Here is a 16,904-nt window from a genome sequence, read left to right as displayed (position 1 = left end):
GTGCAGAGAGCTACAGTATGAGATGTGAAAGGCCTACTTCCTGCACCAAACCACTTGTGGTAAAAAACAAACAAAAAAAACCAAACAACTAATAATAATGTAAGGTCTGATGAAGTAACAGGTGGAGGAGGCATCGTTTAATCTCCAATAACCTGGAGATTTATTTATTTTTTGATACACGTGTTAAATAAATCTTAATACAAGCCTGCATTTACATTTTCAGCAGCAATGTCACTAAAGAATTTACTACAACCAAAATGAGGTAAATAGCCCACATTTAAACATAACTGATCATATTACAGTGTCGTGTTAATTTAGGGGTAATTCCAACTTTGCCCCGGGCAACACAGGATTGTCCACAGCAGCTGGGGGCGCAGTGTTTGGTACAGGAGGTCGACCCACCCTGGCACCACAGACGGTCAGCGGCTGTTAGAGCGTCGCTGTGCTGCGGAGGACGCCGTTCACGGAGCGGAAGATGGCGACTGTTTGGAGGCTGCAGAGGAACCTCCGGAGCTGATACCGGGGGGAAGGAGAGGAAAGATACACACTCAGAGCCCACAAAAGACCACGTTTAAAACAACGGTATTAATAATGCTGCAACAGTTAACGTTAAGGAGTGAAATTGACAACCTTTCAGAGGGGACAAAGTGTGTGACATTAGAGGAGCTAACGCTAGTTTATTAACGTAACTGCACACAGCCTCTGCTCAAGCTTACGTTAGCAAAGATTATTAGCAGCAGAAAACACTGAGGATGTCAGCTAGCGCGCTAGCTAGTAGGGTGTAATGTTAGCTGAGACTGTTGTCCTGAGAGCATGTCGTGTCATTTAGATACTTAAGAAGTGGGGATTTCCTTACTTTGTCAAGCAGAGGTGTTTAAAGGAAAACGCGTAATCTATGGCTATATACCGTTAGCTAAAATGCATTGATGCTAGCTAACGATAACGTGGATGCTCATGATCAGTTAGCTAGCGTTAGCCAGTGCTAGCATATATTCTCCAAGGATCAAACGTTAAATTCAGTAACATGCAGCTGTTACACGTTGGTTAGGCAGTGAAATAGTCGTTTGTAACATAAGCCACTCCTCGTTTAGCCGTATGACATATCACAAGGTTCATGTATTTTCCTATGTAGTTAGCTTTAGATGGTAATTAGCTTTAGCAATCCAACATTTTATTTATTATGTGATGGCTAACGACAGCTAGTTAGAGGTAGCTAACGATATAAGAGGGACGTGCTATGTGGAGGGGCCAGCTGCTCAGTCTAAAGAAAGGGCACCACCCGTTTCAGACAATGGATGTGACAATTAAGATTACTGAGAATTAAATGCCCCAAAACATTTTATGGTGGTTACAGCTTTGCAGTGTCATTGGGTTTCTGGGGTAGGACCAAATCTCCTCCAATTTTGTTTAAGGCTTCATCCTCATTAAATTTGAGTTGCAGGAATCCAATAAAGAACATATAGGGTAGGTGTGAAATGGGCGCGTCTACTAGAATGAATAGAAAATACTGCCAATTGTAGTGTAGCTGATGGTAAACATACTCCTGAACATCATAAACATTGGTGCATACATCACTTGCATGTCTCCCTATGTCTCTTCAGACAATAATGTCCCGCTCCCCTGACAATGAGGATGGATGCTTTGTTGCTATGGATACGGAGGACGATAGCGCAGAGCCTGCTGGGATAACAGAGGAAGTAGAATCAAAGATGGGGTCCTGCCGACAAGAAGGGAACATGGACAGTGGTGCCAAAGGAGGGGGGAGAACAATGGTGGAGTTGCCAGAGGAAGTTCTCGAATATATTCTGTCCTTTCTTTCACCTTACCAGGAGCACAAGACTGCTGCGCTTGTATGTAAGCAGTGGTATCGCCTCATTAAAGGTATTCCTCTCATATTTACACTGTCTTATATAAAACTGAATCAGAAGGTGGACTGGTTACAGTGGGTGTGAGTGGGCATTACACTATGAGCAGAGTAGCTTTAAACACCTGAGAGGGAAAATTTAAACACATTTTTTTGTGTTCCTGTTGCTTACTAATATTTTATCCAAACTAGGTGTTGCTTATCAGTGCTACCATGGTTTCTTGAGAGCTGTCCAGGAGGGAAATATCCAGTGGGAAAGTCGCACATACCCATATCCAGGAACCCCCATCACTCAGCGCTTCTCACACAGTCAGTATATGGTGCTTTACAACACATCATATCAAAATGAGTTGCACGTCATGTATACAATGTTGAATGAAAACACTTTTTCCCAGAAGTGAAAAATACAGAACTTCAGGTTATAGCTGTGGATCAGATTATGAGTCCAGTGTGCAGCAGATAAAATGGCTTCTGCCTTGTGCAAGATTAGTGAAAAGAGCAGACACATAATCCATTTTGTTATCTGATGGACTTTAACAACACTTAAAAAGGATTTAGTGTTATGGAGGTAACACACGTTCATGTTTTCAGTTTAAAGCTGATGCAAAGCTTTTATCACCAGATTTACATTTTGAACAGAAATGTGCTTTGATAATTGTTAATGTTTTTGAGCTTTGAAAACACAGTGATTTGTTGTGATCTGACACTTTAATTTACTGACATAAAAGGCCACTTACCTCTAAGTTTATCTTTATGTTGATGTAGAATAAATCAATTTTAATGATGTATGTCATAATTTGATTGTAGTGTCAGACAAGCTTAACTGTGGATTTTTAAGGTCATGAGAAAAGTAGACCATTTTGAAAAATAATCTCTCAATGGAACTGTACTGTAAACAACTATGTACGAACATTTGGAGATGTCTTCCATGTACCATTTTATTGGAAAAACTGGGCACTAATTTTACTGTTGTCACACAAACAAAAAAGGTGTGTGTGTAAATAAATAAATAAATAAATAAATATATATATATATATATATATATATATATATATATATATATATATATATATATATATATATATATATATAAACTCAAAGCTCACTGTTTGCTGCAGTTTGCTACTAAGTTGTGGTTAATTTCTTTTTTGGGTTGCAGGTGCATGTTATTACGACTCAAACCAATCCATGTATGTGTTTGGGGGTTGCACTCAGAGTAGCTGCAATGCTGCCTTCAATGATCTATGGAGACTTGACCTCAACAGCAAGGAGTGGATCCGCCCTTTAGCCTCAGGTACGAGTAGGTTACAAGCAGTAAAGGCCAACAGGAAACGGAAATCAGAGCTCTTTTTACGATTTATAGCTCTGGTTTAAAAAAACAAACAAAAAACTTCCCATAGGGCTTATGTAAGGGGAACTGTGGGAGCGAGAACCACATTAGTGAATATAATCAGATGCTCAGCAGCAGCTGAGTACACCATATTTGAGCAGGTGGTAAAAAAACGAATCAATGAAGCACCGATAAAATGAGATTGCAGTGAAATAATTTTACTAGTGCACTTGCATTTTATTGCTGTAAACTTTAGAGCTTATTGTGCCTTTTATGAAATTGCATGCTAAGGATTAAGAGGCAGAGCTCTATGTTTGTCACCTGTGTAAAGAGCATTTATTGTGAGAGATTTGGTCTGCTGCATCATAAAATTGATGTTCATGTGTTTTCAAACGCTTTGTCACTTGTATGTGAGCCCCAGGTGGGAAAAGTATTATGTAGTCTTGCTGTGTGCTACGTTTTTCATTTCTGTGCAGCCATTTTCACGTAAGGCATTAAGCCGGAGGCAACTTAAAGTGATTAAAAAGTGCTTTTTTTTCTCCACTAAAATATTTTTGGGTATTTATGAATTGGATTATTGATTTGTGTATATACATACAACATCATGCTTATTTAGCTAAAATTGAGTCGTATCTTTGGTCTTTCCTTCTACAGGCTCCTATCCATCTCCCAAAGCTGGAGCGACTCTAGTGATGCACAAAGACCTGTTAGTGCTGTTTGGGGGATGGACTCGCCCCAGCCCTTATCCACTGCACCAGCCAGAAAGGTTTTTTGATGAGATCCACACCTACTCTCCTTCAAAGAACTGGTGAGAGAGACTTCAGTATTAGGAGTTAAAGGATGTAGTTACGACAAGTTGAAACTTACAAATGAACTTTTCATCATTATTGTCTTTTTCTCCCTTTTTGTGATTTAATTTTTTCTTCTGTTGTCTCAGGTGGAACTGTATAGTAACAACACATGGACCTCCACCTATGGCTGGCCACTCTTCCTCTGTAATTGGAAACACCATGGTGGTGTTTGGGGGATCACTAGGAGCACGTCAAATGTATGAATGTATTACTTGTACACATTATCGAAAACTGAGCTGCATAAATTAAATGTGAAATCTGTAATTTTTTGCGCATTAAAATTACAGCAAATATGACGGAGCATCTAGTATCATGTTTGCAAAGGTGTTTCACCTCATTGTTGGCAAATGGTAAAAATTTTATTAACTTCTCAGGTGTCGTATTAGGCGTATTACTGAATAATATCTTTGGCTCTTACACCTCACCATGTTGTCGTCCCCTCTGATGGTACTGATCAGGAGTAATGAAGTCTGGGTTCTGGATCTGGAGCAGTGGTCCTGGTCCAAACCACCCATATCTGGTCCATCACCCCACCCGCGAGGAGGCCAATCACAAGTAAGAAAGCTTCAACATCAGCTTCAGCTACACCAAAATAATAAAAAAAAAATCTGACAATCTTAGATGGTATTAAGCTCATTTCAAGTTTTTTTCTTCTTACAAGGTCCAACCTAGGTCAGACAATAAAGTTGTTACTTAAATAAAGTGTTTTGACCCTTTTTAAGACAGCTTTCTCTCCTCCAAGCACTTTGCAAGTGGGTGACATTGTGCCAGAAACTTCCACTTAACTTTTTCATATGAAATTAAATGATACCTTTTAAATGTTTTCCTATTAGATTGTGATTGACGATCAGACGTTGCTCATCTTGGGAGGCTGTGGTGGCCCTAATGCAGTAAGTAGTTGTTTTTTTTTTTCTTTGGTTTGTTTTTATACTTCATCCTAGTATCAGAGCAACATATCTATATCTCCTAGCAAATATTCCATGTGACTGTAAGTGTCTACAGTTTTGACTTATCCTGTTGTCTTGTGTGTTAAAGCTCCTTAAAGATGCCTGGCTCCTCCACATGGATGCACCACCATGGAGGTGGCAGCAGCTGCAGGTGGAAAACGAGGACCACGGAGCCCCGGAGCTGTGGTGTCACCCAGCTTGTAGAGTAAGTGTCTGTCTCAGCTGTCAGTCCTAATCTGCATGTCTATCTGTGTAATCGTTTGATTGATCACTAATGTGCCTTTTGTTCTCATCTTGTTAATTTACCTCAAGGTGGGCCAGTGTGTGGTGGTTTTCTCACAGGCTCCATCTGGCCGCGCGCCGCTCAGCCCAAGTCTTAATTCTCGGCCCTCCCCCATAAGTGCCACGCCTGCCCCTCTGGGCCCCGAACCGCCTTCCCTGCGCTCTCAGTCTCCTGTTCGGAGCGGGGCCGCTGGTGTTGTCCTGGGAGCTGTTGAAGAGGCTCCGTGTGTAAACGGTCGGTGGGGCACGCTGAGACCTCGGCCTTCAGCGAGAGGAAGTGCCAGAGATGGGAGCCCATCCTCATCCCAACAGCAGTCTCCTTCACAAGGCCCAGACAGCCCTCCTCTTCCTCCACTTCCCCCGTTATTAAATGGATCCTCCCCTTCACCCCGGACCAGTCCAGCCCAGGCTGCTTCTCCTCCCTCTCGCCCTCACCTGCCTGCCTCCACAGACTATGGGTGGGAGTCTCCCCCTTCTGCCGCTCACCACTCTGAGGTGCCCAGCACTAATGGCCTGCATACTCCTCCTGCAGTCTCCCCACACACTCCTCCAGGCGCAGTGTCCCCCGCTGCCTTAAGAAGAGGCCTGGAGGCAGTAAAAAACAAATCTTCCTTATCATTACCCTCTTCATCGTCATCGTCTTCCCTTCAGCCACAGGGGGCTTCGCCTGGAGGAGGAAGTGGTGGAGGAGGAGGAGCAGGTCCTCCTGGAACCCCTCCGTCGTCATCCTCCAGCCCTCCACACGCTGCTGGAGCTGATGGACATGCTATTCCACCTATTGCACGGCGTCTTGGCCATCACCCACCTCAGAGTCTGAACGTAGGAAAACCTTTGTACCAGTCTCTCAACTGCAAGCCCATGCAGATGTATGTGTTGGATGTGTCCCGGGCCAAATCTGCTGGGGTGGTGTCCTGGAGAGTTTACGGGAACGGGACTCCCGCTGCAGTTACGGGGCCACCTGAGACCAGCCTTCACACAGTGGTACAGGGCAGGGGAGAGCTAATAATTTTTGGGGGCCTCATGGACAAAAAACAGAATGTGAAGTACTACCCTAAAACCAACGCCTTGTACTTTGTACGTGCTAAAAGGTAATGCAGCTCCAGGCTGTACTGGGAAGACAGACGCTCCACCCTGTGAACACACAAGGGAATTGACACACAAGGCCTTTTTCCTATAGAGAGGATTATGGGAAAAGAACATAATCACTGTTAGATGTTCCACTTCAAATTCATTATTCTCCCTTCTGCCTACTGCAAGCATTCAAAATAAAACACTTTAACTACACTTTGATAAAAACATTTGTTTGAATGAGAATCCTGACTGAGTGTGTGTGTGACTGCAGTGATTAGAGAGAACAGGACATTTTTTGTTGGTCCCCAAAAGGTGATCGATATATACAATAACATTTTTGTTTTTCTGTGTTACCCTCTTCTGCACTCTGGAAGAACAGATGCCGTTAACAGAAACGGTTGACGACTACCTTGCTTTTTGTATCACTCTTTAAGACTGCAATGTTTACATTGATAAGTGTGTGTGTGTGTGTGTGTGTGTGTGTGTGTGTGCGTGTTATGTGTGCACGGTGGTGATTAAAAGTTGTTGACTAATGTGTGTCGGGGGCCATGGTGGGTGAGAGATGTGGCACTGTACTATAAACATAGTTAAACAATAAAGGCCTCCATGTCTGCTCTGTCACAGTCTTAAAATTCCTGCTGTGTATGTGTGTTTTTAAGCAAACATGGATGAGAAGTATGGAAGCAAAGAAAGGCCGTCATTTTAATTTTACAAGCAACTGAAAACTTCAGTAAATGTGAAATTGAATCACTGCTCAATACTTCATGTTAGTATTTAAATGCTACTGAAAGTATAGCATTAAAATATTTTACTTTAAAAACCAGCTCTGAATTTGTTTGGTTGGAATTTAAGTAATTTCAAGGAGTGCAAAGTCAATTCAGAAAATGCTCTTTATTATATTTAAAGAAATATTTAAGTCTCTTGAATTCAGTTAATAATTTTTGAATCTAAAAATTCAAGGCGAGACAAAAAAAAATCAAGTTGTTCAAATTGGTTTCATTCAGACACCAAATTAAAGGGAAATTTCAAACCTGGACGTCTTGGCTTTTGCCACGTTCGTGTTGTTGGGATTCAGGTAGGGCAGGTTTGGTTCCAGCCCTGGGATCAGGGACCAATAATGAAACATGAAAAAGTGCCTCAAAGGCGGCTGTCCACCTAAAAATGCTGATATTTACGCTACTATCTTAAATTAATAATGGTGGACAGTGAAGGGTGAAGTCCGAGCACTGACCTTCGCAACCAGCTGTTATTCCAACATGTACACACAGTAACCACAGGCAACTGCTCTTTAAAAGATACAATAGTGTTTATTTAACATTAGCACTGATTAACAATCAATAACTTCAGCCAACAACCACTTTCGTCTAATCTAAACACAATAAGTATACAACAATCAGCAAGCATATAAGGTCTCTGTGTGTGTGTGGGACAATGGGTGCATGGTTGCGAGGAACGTGCTAAGCACGAAAACACACAGCAAAACAGGACACGGCGGTCCGCTACTTTCCAAAATAAGCACAGCACGATTCACAACAATGAAGCTTAGATGAAATAACAGACAGTTATAAAAATCTATTACTTTACTTGAGATCGCTCCTGATAGCGATTTAATGTGTCACCGGACAATGTGTGGTTGTCCGGTGAAATCCTCTCAAGGCTCAGATACTGACGGAGCCGGATCCGCGCTGACGGCGGTTCTAATGGTGGAACTGTTCCTTCGAATGACAGCGGAGGAAAGCAGTAGTTGACGTTCAGTGGAGAGAGAGAGGGGCTCAGCGGCGGTCTTTCTCTCCGTGAAGAGACAGTAAAACCTGACTCTCCCTTCTGCAGCTACGGGATCATTATGGGGAATAACGATCAGGATCCAAAAGTGTGTTCAGCAAACACAAAGCAGTCTGTTGCTCGTCCAGCGAGTTAAGACTTTCCTTGGAAAATTAAAGTTCATGTGATGTGCCTTCCTGTAGTAACGGGGTTATAGTGGAAAAGACATCGTGTAGTGTGTGGCGCTAGGCTTTATAGAGGTGATGACGTCATAGCTGTGCTCTCTTGTGTTGGCTTCCACCAAGATCTCACATCAATCTTACACCTAAGTGTGAATTAAGGGCTAGTGGAGACTTGGCGCCTTTGTTTCCCATTCAGGCCTCGGGTCAAGGCTTTGCCCTTCCCAGCTAGGCCGCTGTCTTTGTTCTACACATGTGGTGTGGTGAGGCCCAACAATGTCATATCGGCGTTAACGTAGTTTTGAGTTAATGACTTGTAAAAAGCATTTACGTCACATCAACTTCCAAGTTGTAGTTAAACTAGAAAACCTCTTTAAAGCTCCGGCATTTCAATCGCTCACCTGAACTCTTGGATCATGTGACTGTCAGAACATAAGCTGATAGGACAGAATCTGATCAATTCATTATCCTCGGTAGCCTGGATGTTCATGTTTTCTAAACTTAACCATTCCAACGTCAGCATCTTGACTTTTTTTCAGTGTTTGTTAAAAAAAACAAACAAAAAAAACCCAATGTGATTTGCAATTTCTTGAAATGACCTGGGAAATTCAAACTGTATAAATTCAGACAGACGGTTTTCAAAGTTACATTTTTCAATGCTATAAATTCAGTGGTATTTACATTTTAACATTAAGTATTCAGGTTTTTTAATGTAAGATTCAAACTATTACGGCCTTTCTTTGCTTCCATAAGAAGTCTTTAAAGTGCTCAGGAAATTTGAACGCGTCCAACTCAATGACAACTGGGCACACTCCATCTGCTGAGGAAGATTGTGTGAAACCATCGAAAGCTCCTGAACAGCTACTTATTGACCTTGTGGTGAGATTGTTTTTGTCCGCTGCTCTTTCCAAGATCAGAAAATGAACTTTCACTCTCAATTGTTGCATTTGATTTATTAATTCAGAGGCATTGGAAGTCATATAGCTGATGGTGTTTGGAGTAGTTGTAGAAGAGCGCCCTCTAGTTGCTTTTTTGTATACAGCACAAAAAGAAAAGAGCACATAGATGAGTCATCTCATCTGCAAGTAGCATCATTTGTTCCAAATGTAATTTATAGCTAACACATTTCACAACAAATGCTTAACAGATCTACCACATTATTTTTCTAAATTAATTTTTATGCTCAAAATGTCCCTAAAACAATCATTCCTATAAGAAAAAAATGTAATTAAATTATATGGTGCAAAGAGCACAGGTTTGTTTGTTTTGTTTCTGAGATTATCCATACTGTCTTTGACAGATTAACCTTGTTTAGACACCTGGTCAGGGTTTGGATCCTGGCTCTCCTTCCCCCCCCTTTGACCAACAATAACCTTTTACCCAGAGAGCTCCTATAGGACCAAAGCAGGGGCTGTTTAGAGCAGAGCCATTTGATTCGTGCAGACTCAGGGATATGGTGATGTGGCAGACAGGACTGAAACTGTATTGGCTCTGACCTGAGGCAGTGGGAGGAGACTTTGACAATGAACGTGCTGAGGACACATGTTTACAATGATGGGGGGGAGAGGAAGAATGGAGCTGCACGGGATCACTAAACACTGTGAGGTTTTTGAATGAAGTGACCAAATTCAAGAGATATTTTCTAACTGTTCAAAAGGCATGTGTGAGGAGTTTTCTATTTGAGTGTGTTCGACTTTGGTTCTTGGACTGTGCTTGTTTGTGTGGTTGTATGTTGGATTGAATTAATTTGACTGGAGTGGTGTGTGTGACTTGTTCATGTCAGGTGATCTTGTGTGTGTGATTGTCTGCTCTTTGAGATGCATCCTTTAATGTTTGATTTATAGTGTTAAATGAAGCTGGTCTCTATCTGTGTTTGCAGGTGTAGTGTTGTTTAAATTTCAACATGCTGCAAGTTTAGAGAGTTAAACAGCGGGAAATATTTTCTGACAGGTTTTCAAATGTGTCTGTCATGTGAGGAGCTAAAACCTGAATGTTTCTCTCAAGTCTTTCTCCTGACTCATGCATGTACGCATGTAGGGCTGAGCCTCTGTAAACACACCTGAACCTTACAATTAAAAAATGTTTACTTCAACATGAATGAATTCTCTTGCAGATGGTGCCTTTTTTGAACAGACTGACAGTCAAGGACGCTAACGAATGTCACTACAGGACACCGAAAGGGCGCATTGACCTGCAGAGTCACAGGAAAAACATGCAAAACAGATATTAAATGAGTTATCACAAAAGCTGATAGCATTTGTTTCTGACTTCACTGTTCTGTACCAAGTACGATAGACTCTCCCTCTTCCCCTAACAAACTGAGACAAGGGGACAAGTCATCATGATGACTAACAGGACAAACTGTGAAGACCACTTCTCAGGGATGACCAGTGCTCGGCTGCTGAAAACTTCACCAGAAGAGTCTGGGTTTGGTGCCCATCCTTCCCACAGGATGGCATCCACTGTGTCTGCTGTACCCCGTGGTGGCGTCTTCGGCCCCTCGCCGCCCCCTCCTGTCTGGCCTCCTCTGGACTTTGCCCTGGGTGCTCTCGCCTGCTGTGGCGCCTGTGTGTTTACCAATCCCCTGGAGGTTGTAAAGACCCGTCTGCAACTTCAGGGAGAGCTGCGTGCACGGGGATCCTACCAGAGACACTACCGCGGAGTCCTGCAGGCCCTCTGGGTGGTGGGCCGCACGGACGGGCTCCGGGGCCTGCAGAAGGGGCTCTCAGTCGGGTTGATCTACCAGGGTGTGATGAACGGTGTGAGGCTGGGCTCCTACTCCTACTGTGAAGCTCTGGGTATCACCTCGTTCCACGGGGGGAGTCTGCTGTCAGGGGCAGGGGTCGGGGCGCTGGGTGCCTTCATTGCCTCTCCTGCCTACCTGGTAAGTTTACTCAAATTTCTCCTTTGTTATTGCATCCTCCATCGCAGCGGATCCCCATGGTTTTTTGCTTGTGACCCCTTAATATGAAGGAATCTCAACTTGCGACCCCTCATCACAGGGTGCATGTCTGTGAGTTGTGAGCAGTTCATTTGAAGAGCGATTTTTACCTTCTCAGACTGTTTAATTGTACGTTTTTAGAGGCCTGAACAGGCAAGAAAAGAGCAAATATTAGAGAAAACTTTGAATAATTTTTTTTTTCTTATTTCCTACACTGGTACTTGTCTCGTGACCCCATACATTCATCTTGTGACCCCTGCAGAAACCATTGCTCTATAGGTCATTATAAGTCAGCTCTTTGTGTTGATTAAATCAGTAGGTGTTACAAGGCATTTGTAGGTAAATATATAATGTGGTCAGTTACTGTATATAACAAAGATGTATGTCCAAAACATTACAGTCACTATGTGACTGTGATTTTTTTGTTTTGTGTCATAACTTAATGTTACAATCAGATACATTGATGTTACTGTTTGGGCATAATATTGAATGAGTCATCTCTTTCGCTCTTTTTTTCATGTGAACATTTAAAATAAGTCCCTCAAATGTTGTACGAGATGTCAGCCATTGTGTAACTTTTGTGGTATCTGTTGTATCTGTCTGTGTTTAAGCACAATAGGTAAAAAAACTAAAAGGAATTTGAACCCCATGTACCATTGAGAGTGGATCATCCGATTAGGTTACACTCAACCTCACACACATGTTAAACAAAACCAAATAAGTGAATTAACAGCCAAACAACTGACATAAGCTAAGAGACGACAAGCAAGCTAATGTGTAAAGACGATGCGGGTAATTTTCTTCTGAGGCAAGCATCATATATAATGCAAAAGGTTTCAGCATAACACTCTTTTAATGCAAAGACACCATACTGTTAAACAACACACATTTCTATGACTATAAATCAGACCACGTTTGCACCTGGTGGGTCTGTATCTTCGATGACAAACCCTTAATGGAAGCAGTTGGGTCACTCTCCCTGAAGTAGTGATCGACCGCAACATAATACATATGTCAGCTTTGTAAACAGATCAGTGACGGGCAGCATTGTAACATTAGATTACACTGTTAACTTACACGCTACAAAGCTTGTGCAACATTGTAAAGCAAGAGGTGTTCATAGTCCATTCACATCAGTCACCACCGGACATACTTAATATAGTACAGTAGGACATTTCTACATTGAAGGATAAGTTCATTCATTCACTCATACACTCTATGTTGAAACAGGTTTTGGTTGCTGTAATTGTTCCTCCTCTCCATACTGACCCTGAAGAGATCCTTTCCTAATATGATTCCAATACAAGTGATGGAGGACAAAATCTACAGTCCTCATTCTGTGTAAAGTTTAGCCAAAGCTAATGTGGAGCTTCAGCAGTCTGACTTAGTCAAAGCAAGTGGGTATCTGCCAAAGTTATGGTCTTTGTAGTATGAAAGTCCCCCTTTTTGTTTCCACAGACTTTGTTTCCTCGCTGAGCTTCGGTAGAGGGATATTCAACTCAATTCAATTTAACTTTATTTCAGACACATAGGTCCAAATCATCAGCCACCAATAACTCTTTCAGTGTACATGTGGGTATTGTTTGAAGATAGAAAAAAGGTGAACCTATCCTTTAACAATAACTTAAGACACTAAAGGGAAAGATAAAGGACATTTAAAGGGAAAAGGATAGAAAACAGCAGCTTCCTAAAAAAGAAATAAAGAAAGTTAACAAAATTGGAAAACTTAACTTCAAACCTGACATTGTAAACCATCGGCATTTGGCCTTAACAAGTCATCACAAACAGAGACACTAAAGCCCACCAGCTTAGTGTCAAGGGGTCTCAAATGTCCTAAATCTATTTTTATCCAGTACGAGCCTTGTGAGGAAAGTAACATTACATGGGTCTGTATGGCAGAGTCGGGTTAGTCAGAGGTCACATCTAATCTGATGACATCTAGTTTTGAAAGAAAACAAGATAAAACAATATGATCTTAAGCTGATTTAACCACATCTTGTCCAAATGGATGAGTAATATATCTTTTCATTACCCATCCGCCCACATCCAGGTCCCACTCAGCTTTGTTTGTCAAAATAGATACAGATTTGACGTGCATCTATAAAACCAGACACTCATATTGTTAATTTTTTTAACATGTGTTTTGACATTCACATCAGTCTCAAATGTCACTGTCTCTTGATTTACTGCACAAGTTGTGAATGTTCTCTGCATGTCCCCTTTTATATACGACAGCAGGAGTGTTGTTGTTTTTTCTGCCTCGGCTGTCAGTCAATACATTTTATAACCATCTAAGCTTTTGCACCGTCATGGAAAGACAATATTGTTTGTCTATATCTAGGTCACTAAATATACACTGCACGTTGCTTCAACCTGCCAAAAATATACAGAATCTAGTGGCTCCTTGCTGTGTGCTGTTGGCAGTGAAGGAAGGAAGGAAAGGTGAAGGTTATTCTATTGACACTCTGTAAGGGATCGAGTAGAGAGGCTTTGTTCTCTTTGGTTTTGTTCATGCCATAACTGCAACAGTTTGATGCAGATTAATCACTGAAGAACTTGTTAGACAAGTTCCTAGCAAAGTATGTGTTATGTAACTCATACCTGGTGAACCTCATACCTGTAATTGTTACATATCTCATCCTGGCATCTGACCCAGACATCATCCAACTTAGTGTCTGGTTTTGTGAAGTCTGGTTTTGTCTGTACTTAGATTTCTTTATTTGGCATGGTATCTAGTACAGTCTGAATGCACATTAAACCTTGTGTGCTGCATTTTCGTCATAGGTGAAGACCCATCTGCAGGCTCAGAGTGTGAAAGCCATAGCAGTAGGCCACCAGCATAACCATCTGGTAAGACAGACATGTTCAAAATAAGACACATGAATACATTATAAGTTTCATAGTATTTTTTTCAGGTGCTTTACTTAAGTAAAAGTAACAATACCACATTGTAAGCATACTTTAAAACACTAGTTTAATCATAATAAAGCATCGTATTTTATACAGTGATGATACTGTATATTTTTTATGCAAACTCTAAAAGCCCCTGCACACCCATAGTTTACCCAAACAGGTGTTTTCACTTATGCTACCTAATCAGACCTCTTCTCAGGACTGCATGGCTGTGTATAAACTGCGCTTGATTGACAGCTAGCTCCACTCAACTTACACCTAACTAGAGGTCTGACCAGCCAGAGTGGGAAAAAAATACCTGAAAAATACCTGTGTGGGTGTCCAGTTAATTTGCAAAGTAATTATGTAACTATTTATATTTCTCTAAAATGTAGTGACGTAAAACTATAAAGTTGTACTTAAGTACAGTTTGGGGGTATTTGTAAATGTAAATGTACTTACATTCCACCACTGATAGATACTGTACTTTAGTGTTTAAACTTTGTACTGATGCCACATGTGTGCCACATTATATAACAACTGAAGTTGGGTCAAGTAGTTGTTTTCAGTCATCCATGTAGGCTGTCACTTTTACACAATAAGACATTTGTAGAGGTGGATCAATACAAAGACAGAAATATAGCACTGATTATGGTCTCAATGCCATCAATACATGTTTATACACACAACATTAAACTTCTGTTACAAGCAGACTATTTTGCGCTGGTGTGACTCAAAGTTATATGCATGAAGAAGGAAGTTTAATACATGAGAAATGGTTCCTAAAAAGAACAAAACACATTTATATCACTGTATACTACCACTAAATATAGATAGACAAACTTACACAGTATCATTAGGTAGGCTACTATTATCTGCTACTTCCAACATACCAATGCCTTTGTTTTCTTCCATTTCAGGGGGTGTCTGACGCCTTTACTACCATCTATAGAAGAGAAGGTTTTATTGGCCTTTGGAGGGGTGTGAACGGGGCTGTGCCTCGAGTCATGGTGGGATCAGCTGCTCAACTAGCAACCTTCACCTCGGCCAAGGACTGGGCGTCACATTCCCAGGTAGATGTGAAAAACAGCCGACATTTTTACAGCACATGTACCCGAACAGTTGCCGTCACTCCATCAGACAAAAGTCAAACCTCAGTTAATAATTGGTGTCTTTCTTTCCTTGCAGTGGTTTAGTCCACAGTTCAGTAACAGCTGGCTCACTGCTTTGATAGCTGCCATGATCAGTGGAGTCGCTGTGGCGATCACCATGACACCATTTGACGTCGTTAGTACACGGCTCTACAACCAGCCGGTGGATGAGTTTCATAAGGTGAGTTGAAGTGACCTTCATTCATCAAATTTGTTCTTGCACTCAATAATGGCACAAAAGACTATTGTAAGATCAAGTATTCTATACACACACTAAGAAGAAAGTTCTGGACACTTTCTGTTTTCCTTGTCTGCCTTTCAGGGGCGTCTCTACCAAGGATTTTCAGATTGTATGCTGAAGGTGTGCCAAGCTGAGGGCCTGCTGGGGTTATACAAAGGCATGGGCCCTGTCTTCCTGCGCTTGGCCCCACACACAGTGCTCAGTATGCTGTTCTGGGATCTGATGAGGCAACAGACAGTGAAGGACAACCAGAGCCAGGGAAGGAGCTAAAACACCTGCGTGTGACTGACTGGGCTCAGTTACAGCTATGGAAGTGGTCCATGAATTAATGAAACCCTGAATTTAAAAGCAGAAGTTCAACATTTTGGTAAATGCACTTATTCACTTTCTTGCCAAGAGTTAGATGAATTGTCTGACCGGTTAAATTTGTACAAAAACCAAAGTATAAAAATGTTAATTTGCTGTGTTATGGGAGGTTATGTGCTGGACTATTTCTTGGCCACAACAGTTACATCCTGGAGTCTCCGCTGGTTGCCAGGCAACTGCTCAGAGCCAAGAGTCTGACACATAACCACTCCATAAAACGGAAAATTGTTGTTTTTAGACTCAGGTTTTTGTACAGATTGAACAAAATATAACCTGTTTAATTAGTGAGCTTTAGAGCTGCTGGTAGGTGGTTTTTGTTACCATTTGACAGAGAAAGGCTAGCTGTTTCCAGTCTGTTGTGCTAAGCTAAGCTAACTGCTGCTGGCTGTAGCTTCTTATTTACTATACAAACATGAGAGTGGTATCAATCTTCTCATCTCTCCACCTGAAAGTGAATAAGTGTATTTCCCAAAATGTCAAACTATTCCTTTAAGTGAGACCCGTTCTGTCTGAAGAAGGAGCACTTGATAAAGATGGACACATGTTGCACAGACTTAACAAACATTTTCAGGAATTCCTATCAAATTTCTCAAATATGTGTAGTTGTGCTGATGAACTATCAGGTTTTACCTTAATACCTCAGATGATGAATTTACAAGCGATGTGGGCTGGCAGCAAAGCTGAAATGAGAGAAGTGAGACCCATATGGCTTGCATACCAATGGAGTGCCGATGACCTGAATAACAAGTCTGGATTATTAAAACATAAACTCTGTATTCCATGTTTATAGTCCAGTGTGGCTGCTGTGATTTGTCACAGGTTAATGCATAATTCTAGTTGCCTTGTCTGTTATGTTAAGAAAGGCATCTGATGAGAATATTTTTATTACTGACAAATGAACTACTGGTACCTAAAGCCAAGAATGCCATTTGATTTGAGGTTTTTATTTACAGATATGTAACCTACGGGTACTTGAAGCCTTTGAACGGCAGGTAATAATAATAATAATAATAATAATAATAATAATA

General features: G+C 41.4%; 2 protein-coding genes and 1 long non-coding RNA gene across 4 annotated transcripts; 2 read left to right on the top strand and 1 right to left on the bottom strand.

The window, feature by feature from the left end:
* The first annotated feature begins 242 nt into the window (after positions 1 to 242).
* fbxo42 (F-box protein 42) lies at positions 243 to 6,977 on the top strand. 2 transcript variants are annotated; one of them, XM_044213811.1, is made up of 11 exons: positions 243 to 262; positions 351 to 582; positions 1,602 to 1,881; positions 2,057 to 2,173; positions 3,024 to 3,158; positions 3,849 to 4,002; positions 4,132 to 4,242; positions 4,504 to 4,600; positions 4,879 to 4,935; positions 5,081 to 5,197; positions 5,305 to 6,977. In XM_044213811.1, the coding sequence occupies exons 1-11, from the start codon at positions 258 to 260 to the stop codon at positions 6,364 to 6,366; spliced, it is 2,367 nt and encodes a 788-aa protein (XP_044069746.1). In that variant the 5' UTR covers positions 243 to 257; the 3' UTR covers positions 6,367 to 6,977. The 2 variants fall into 2 exon arrangements, with proteins under 2 accessions (XP_044069746.1, XP_044069756.1); XM_044213821.1 differs by lacking the exons at positions 243 to 262; positions 351 to 582 and adding an exon at positions 618 to 1,464.
* Positions 6,803 to 9,163, bottom strand: LOC122884532. Its single transcript, XR_006379908.1, has 3 exons — positions 7,930 to 9,163; positions 7,577 to 7,626; positions 6,803 to 7,443 (listed from the first exon to the last, which is right to left on the bottom strand). It is a non-coding gene; the product is annotated as an uncharacterized LOC122884532 (long non-coding RNA).
* A 572-nt stretch (positions 9,164 to 9,735) lies between these two features.
* On the top strand, positions 9,736 to 16,701 carry slc25a34 (solute carrier family 25 member 34). Its single transcript, XM_044214207.1, has 6 exons — positions 9,736 to 9,885; positions 10,399 to 11,169; positions 14,011 to 14,076; positions 15,039 to 15,191; positions 15,307 to 15,450; positions 15,592 to 16,701. The coding sequence occupies exons 2-6, from the start codon at positions 10,627 to 10,629 to the stop codon at positions 15,778 to 15,780; spliced, it is 1,095 nt and encodes a 364-aa protein (XP_044070142.1). The 5' UTR covers positions 9,736 to 9,885; positions 10,399 to 10,626; the 3' UTR covers positions 15,781 to 16,701.
* Positions 16,702 to 16,904: the final 203 nt, after the last annotated feature.

This window comes from Siniperca chuatsi, linkage group LG2, assembly GCF_020085105.1.
Source record: "Siniperca chuatsi isolate FFG_IHB_CAS linkage group LG2, ASM2008510v1, whole genome shotgun sequence".
NCBI lineage: Eukaryota > Metazoa > Chordata > Actinopteri > Centrarchiformes > Sinipercidae > Siniperca > Siniperca chuatsi.
The sequence above is the reverse complement of the archived record's forward strand: the minus strand, read 5'-3'. Positions and strand labels throughout refer to the sequence as shown.